The 6986-nt window shown below is 43.6% G+C and overlaps 1 protein-coding gene across 1 annotated transcript in view; it reads right to left on the reverse strand.

The window, feature by feature from the left end:
- Actr2 (ARP2 actin related protein 2 homolog) overlaps nt 1–6986 on the reverse strand; it is an 82339-nt gene that overhangs the window by 2336 nt on the left and 73017 nt on the right. Inside the window, exon 9 of the mRNA XM_023720849.1 lies at nt 2508–2640. Coding sequence (XP_023576617.1) covers nt 2508–2640 — 133 coding nt within the window. The remainder of the gene's footprint in view (nt 1–2507; nt 2641–6986) is intronic.

Below are 6986 nucleotides of genomic sequence, written 5' to 3' on the forward strand. Positions count from 1 at the left end.
ACTTTTAGATATATATATCCTCATCTAGGGTAACTGTCTGTCATCTTTCTCTCATTCCATTTCCCTACCTGCAAACAGATCTTCTTTTATTAAAAAAGAAACAAAACTCAAAATCTTGCCAGGTATGGTGGAATACACTTATAATCCCAGCACTAGGGAGGCTGAGGCAGGAGGATTGTTGAGAGTTGGAGGCCAGCCTGGGCTGCAAAGTGAGTTCAAGGCCAGCCTGAACTACAGAGAGAAACTTTGTCTCAAAATGAGAGAAAAATAACAAAAAATAAAAAAAGTCCCAACATCTTGTTTTAAACTGTCACTAACCTCAACTGGGCCCTTGGTGCTGTTTGACAATGCTGTCTCACTTTTTCTCAAGTTGTCCATTATCCAAGCCAACTATTTAAACCTCCTCCTCTACCACCTTTTCCACCTCCTTTTTTCTTGGTCTACCTTTGTTCCCTCCTCTCTCAAGAATCTACTCTCCACACCATACTTACTCATCTTTTTAAAACACAAGCTGGATCTTATCATTTCTCTGTGCAAAAGCCTCCCAAGACTTTCCAACTAACTAGAAGCAAAGCCAGACCTCTGGGATGACTGAACAAGACCCGCATCCTTGCTACCTTTGTGACCTTGCTTCGCGCAGCATCCCCTACTCACTCTGCCCCAGCTTACTTTGCACTGTTTCTTCCTGAGTGATTTCACCCCCTCAAAGTCATGTGTGAAGCTGGCCTGGTGGCACTTGGCTGTTACCTCATCATTCTGGAGGCTGAGGCCAGCGTGGACTCCATAGTGAGTTGAAGGTCAGCCTGAACTACACAGTGAAACCCTGTCTTAAAAAGGGCGGGGGTGGGGGAAGAGACAGCTCCGAGACATAAGCACCTACATGGCAAGCGCGAAGTCCCGAGTTCAATCCCTGATTCCATGTGCTGTGCCGGACCTGGTAACTTGAGTGCACAGACCTGGTCCCAGAACCAGGCTGCTGCAAGTTTGAGACCGGCCTGGAGGCTACAAAAGTGAACCTAAGGCCAGCCTGAACTGCACTGTGAGACCCTGTCTCAAAAAAAAAGGTAAGGGGCCAGCGAGATAGTTCAGCAGACTAAGTACCTGCTTAGGCAAGCCCAGGGACTTGGGTTCCATCCCCAGCACCACATGCTGCACTGGCCCTGCCCCCAAGCATGCTGAGTGGGCCACCAAGACCCAGCATGGTGGCGCACGTCTATAATCCCAGCATCGGGGAGGCTGAGAACAGGAGGATCACTATGAGTCCAAGCTGTGTAATGAGACCCTGTACCAAATACATTAAAAAATTAAAAAAGTGCCCTACTCTCTCTCACCAAGAGCAGATCTCTGAAAGAAAGCTACCTCACTGGAAGTCTGTCCTGATCACCCATTAAGAAGCCTATCACCATCCCCGCTACTACCATTTTCGTGTCTATTTCTTTATACTACTTACTACTACTGATAAATTGTTTAGATGAAAAGTAGGGATTTTATAAGTTCTGTTTGTCCTCTAGGTCAATAGCTAGTACCCAAGTGGGAGTTCAAGAAACATTTGGTAGGTTGACATGTAGCTTAGTGATAGAAGGTTTCCTAGCATTTGTGAGCCAATGGGTTCAATCCCCAACAGTACAAGGGGAAAAAAATGAGCACCTCAGATGGATTTTAAATTATATGTATAATTCAATAAAACCAGAAAAATGAGTGAAGTACTTAGACAATGTGGCTCCCTTCCAGTAATTAATTTGCTTACAGTATTTGAGAAGCCCATACTTAATGACATTTCAGTAATTTAAGTCATATATGAAAGATGTAACATTAGTGTGTGCGAAACATACGTTACTTCATAATATGTAATTTCATTATCTGTAACAGTTGACTAAAGACAGTGAGACAAGGCTGAGGTTAATCCCAGACGAACTGCCTCTTGGCTGAGTGCAGAGCATATGCGCCGTGTTTCACAGCCCAGAGCTTGGTGCTGAGGGAGACCCCTGCCAAAGAATCACCAACAGTTTCTAATTAAAGTCTGTTTCAAGAGCTATGATAGTTGTAGAGGTGCAAAAGAAACGGACACACACATCATAGGAAGCTAAGACATAGGCAACGAATAGCTGGAAAAATAACTCAGATTGTACATTCAAAAAGTTTAAACGGGCTGGGGATATCGCTCAGTGGGTTGGCGCTTGCCTGGTAGGCTCAAGGTCCTGAGTTCAATTTCCAGTTCAAAAAAAAGTATAAAAAGTGAAGTCATCAAATAGCGTCACAGCCCTATATTGTGCATTTCTGCATCCGCGGCACAGCAGGCTTGCCCCAGGCTCTCAGAGGCACGCTGCACTTGCCCCCATCCACTGAGCGGACACTGTCTGGTCGCACCATCGGTGGGAGGACAGCGCTTCCAGGCCACTTAGCCACAGCAGTAGGAATGTGTTCAGGAAGCACTCTTGCTCCCTCTAGTGGTTGCCCAGATTCACCATCACAGGGTTTTAGAAGGATTTGGGATGAGGCATACTCACAGAAAGCTTTTCCACATCTCCCTTTAAAACTCGTTCTAGATAAAGCTGTTTAAGTTCTCGTTCCAACCGTGATGGCAGGCCAGGATACATAGTGGATCCTCCAGAAAGCACAATGTGCTTGTAGAATTCAGATCTAGGGGAGACACAGCGGTTATTTATTTAGTTTCAGATTAGGAAAGTCTCTCAGGGGTATTGTTCTTTATTTCCTTAACTTCTTTTTTTGAGGGACAAGGTCTCACTCTGCTGGTCTCAAACTCTAGGGCTCAAGTGTTCCTCCCGTCTCAGCCTTCCCAATGCCCCCTATTCTAGGGTCACTGTTATTTATGTCAGCCTCAGAGTGCTGTGGGGGTGATGTGCTTGCTTCTTTTATCAGTGCCATTTTACTGTTGGCTATGACACCAGAAAGCCCACTCTAAAACTAGCTGCATAAGTAATAAAAGTAACAGAAGTGAGTGAGGATCTAAGGAATCGTCTCACATGAAGTGCAGGAGCAAACAACACTAAGCAAACAATCTTAGTGTTAACTCCGACTGGTTCCTAGGTTTTCAGCTTGCTTCAGGCTCTCAGTGGCTAAGGCTACTACAACCCTACCTGCTACTGTTCCATATTTAACTGTGGCAAAGGCAGCGTAAGCCAAGCTAGAAGTATCGCTACATGCAGTATGAAGACAAAATGTTTACATGTGTCTTCAACATGCAGAACACATAAAACAAATGCTGAGCTGTGCTATTTCCTATGCAAAATCTGTGGAGCGAACACCGAACCCGATTCCTGTGCTTCTGGAATGCCAAAATTTTATTTTTTCTGTATTTTATTTTACTATTATTATTTATTATTTATTTTTTATTTTTTTTTTGCAGAACCAGGGATTGAACTTAGGCCCTTGCACTTGCCAGGGAAGCGCTCATTCCATTGAGCCATCTCCCTGGCCCCTTTTTCTGTACTTTAGGGAAGGGTTTACAGGGTGTTCAGGGTCTCACTTCTAGATCGGACTCATAGTGATCTCCCTGTTTACCGCCTCCCAAGAGCTGGGATTACAGGCATGTGCCACCAAACCCAGTCTCAACTGCCATTTCAGCACGCCCTGGGGGCGGAGCCAGCACAGAATGCCAAAATTTTAATCACCAACAGCCACACATATTTAACCGCTTCTGCTGCTAATGAACATTAAACCCAGGAACAAAACCATCTAAATTTATACCATGAAGGGGCTGGGGAGATAGCTCAGTTGAACAAGTGCATGCCTAGCAAGCGCAAGGGCCTGAGTTCAAGCCCCAGAGCTGCCAAAAAAAAAAAAAAAATTTATACTATGAAGAATTTACCATAGCTATGAAAGATGTTTCAATTTTTTTTTATTATTTTCTATTAGGTTTATTCTTTATGAGTCAACTATTATTTTTATTAATTTCCATTATTAATTTGGCTCCCAAGTGATCCTACCAAAACTAATCAGGTGGCTATTTAATTCAGGTTTAAGTAAACAAACATATACTGGCTTCACAAAATGCTTTTGAGTAAATTTCTCTATAACCTGGATGTATCAGGGGATGCTTTCTAACCAACTGAAGCTCTGAATGCAATGAAAACACAAATCTCTGTTTTTGAGATAGGGTGTCCATGTAGTCCAGGCTGGCCTTCAACTCATGATTCTCCTGCCTCAGGGCGGGGGTTACAGGCACACTCCACAATGCCCACCTAATCATCTCTGACAACTAAGCTAAAACCAATTTTTAAGCCGGGCGAGGTGGCACATGCCTGTAATCCGAGCACTCAAGAGGGCTGAGGCAGGAGGATCGTTGCTGCAAGTCCAAGACCAGCCTGGGCTACAAAGTTAGCTCAAGACCAATGTGAACTATATAGCAGACTCTGTCTCAAAAGGTAAAAAAGTAAATAAATAAAAGTAAATAAATTTTTACATGGCAAAAAAAATTTAAAACCATAAGCAAAAGACAAATAACAAATTATTATAACAGGAGGGCTGGGGAGATAGCTCAGCAGCTTACATGCCTGTCTGGCAAGCACAAGGTCCTGAGTTCAATCCCCGGTACCAAACACAAAAAAGAAAACCCAAAACTACTTAATAAAGAAATCTGGGGGGGCTGCCCATTAGCTCAGTTGTTTAAGTACCTGCTTAAGCAAAGCAGTTAGGCTCAGGATGCTGTGGTTCAATCCCTAGATACTCATGCCTTACCCGACCTGCCCTTAAGGCATCCTGAGCTAGCAAAAAAAAAAAAAAAAAAATCTGTAACAGGTATGACAAAGCTAAAAGAGAAAAGTTTGAACACTGTGGGGAAAGAAAAGACAAAATCAAATTTTATAGAACAGAACAAAGCCATGAACAGACAATGTCCCCCCCATCAAAAGTGGTCCTTAAAAGCTATAAAAATATCTTCAACTACATTCCTTTTTTTTTTTTTTTTTTTTAAATGTATTTGGTATAGGGTCTCACTATGCAGCTTGGACTTGTGATTCTCCTGTTTTCAGCCTCCCCGGCGCTGGGATTACAGGAGTATGTCACCACACCCAGTCTTAGTGGCCAGTGCGGCATGCAGTGGGCTTGCCTAAGCAGGTGCTTAGTCTGCTGAGCTATCTTGCCAGCCCTCACTCTGAATCAAACTGAAGACCTTGTGCTTGCCAAGCAAGCACTGTGTTGCAAAGCTATCACCCAGCCCAACTTCACTCTTAATAAAAGAAATGAAAATTAAAACTACATAGACATAATTTCCCATTCAGTAGATAGTAATAAACATGGCAATTATGAACAAGGCTATGGGCCCATAAAGACTCTCATATGTTACTTGGGGGTAGGAGAAATGGTACAACTCCCAGAGAGAGGTATTGGTAATATCGAACAAAAACATATGCACTAGGGCCGGGGAGATGGCTCAGTGGAATAAGCGCTTCCCTGGCAAGCGCAAGGGCCTGAGTTCAATCCCTGGTTCCGCAAAAAAAAAAAAACCAAAAACCATATGCACTGACATCAAAGTAAAAAACTTCTGCACAGTGAAGGTGACAAAGTCAAGAGGTAACATACTAGAAAAAAACATCTACAAACCATGTATCTGATTAAGGGTTAATATCCAAAATGCATAAGGAACTCTAATTACTAAACTCTTAAAAAATAAGCCAATTAAAAAGTAAGCACAGGAACTAAATAGACATTTCTCAAAAACAAAAACATACAAATGGCCACTGCTATGTGATAAAAGTATTTTAATTATCAGAAAAATGCAAATTAAACTACAAGATAACACCACATACCTACTAGAATGGCATCATACTATTACTATTATTACTACTATTATTGACATGGCTTTGTATTACTGTGCAGCCGCACTTGGCTTTGAACTCGTGGCAATCCCCTACCTCAGTCTCCTCAGGGCTGAGCTTACAAGTGTGCGCCACCACCCCCGGTTTAGAATGGCAGTTACACACAGGAAAGCAAAGTAGTGGTGAAGACACAGTGGAAAAGGTAACCTTTGTACAGTACTGACTGGAACACAAGTGAATTCTGCCATTAAGAAAAACAGTATGAGGGGCTTGGGGATACAAGCCAGTGGTAGAGAACTTGCCTAACATGCACAAGTCCTGAATTTATTTATTTATTTATTTATTTATTTATTTATTTATATTCTTAGGGAAAGATCTACAAGGTGTTCAGGGTCTCACTACTAGATTGGACTCCTAGTGATTTTCCTGTCTACAGCCTCCCAGGTGCTAGGATTACAGGCCTACGCCACCACGCCCAGTCTCAATTGCCTGTCTCAGCGCACATGGGGAAGGCAGGCAGGCACAGGGATCAAACCCCCACACCCTACCCCCTCCTGCTAGCAGGCACTTTAATCTGCTGAACTATTTGGCCAGCCCTATAAGTCCTGAATTTAATCCTCAGTGTAAAAAAAACAAAAAAAAAAGGAAACTAACCTCAGCACTCAGAAGGCTCAGGCAGGAGGATCACCATGAGTAGGAGGCCAGCCAGGACTGCATGGTGATACTCTGCTTCAAAAAGAGGGAGGGAGGGAAGGGGGGAGGCAGGGAGAATATGAAAGTCCCTCAAAAAATAAAAATTAGGATAATAGTTAATTTAATAATCCACTGCGAAATGTATACCCAAAGAGTTTTAAGCCAGTTTATTTATTTTTTTGAAGCCAGTTTAATGGTATCTATACACAACGAATTATGATTCAGACTTCAAAAGGAGAACAATTAGCTGAGTATGCCTACGCATGCCTACAATCCCAGCATATGGGGTGCTGAGTAGGACTGAGCGCCAGGTAGCCTGAGCTGTACAGCAAGACCCCATCTCAAGAAAGTGAGACAGCCGGCGGGACCAGTCCCAGCCCAGGCGCAGCGGGGGCCGGACCCTCTCCCGCCCCCTCGGGCCGCCCCCCACCCTCCCGCCGAGTAGGAATTTCTGCCGACTTCTGGGAACCCCCAGACCCAGTCCTAGCCCAGGTCCGGTGAGTGTGTGGAGAGCTT

Source organism: Octodon degus, unplaced genomic scaffold, assembly GCF_000260255.1.
Source record: "Octodon degus isolate 3935 unplaced genomic scaffold, OctDeg1.0 scaffold00078, whole genome shotgun sequence".
NCBI classification, from domain to species: domain Eukaryota; kingdom Metazoa; phylum Chordata; class Mammalia; order Rodentia; family Octodontidae; genus Octodon; species Octodon degus.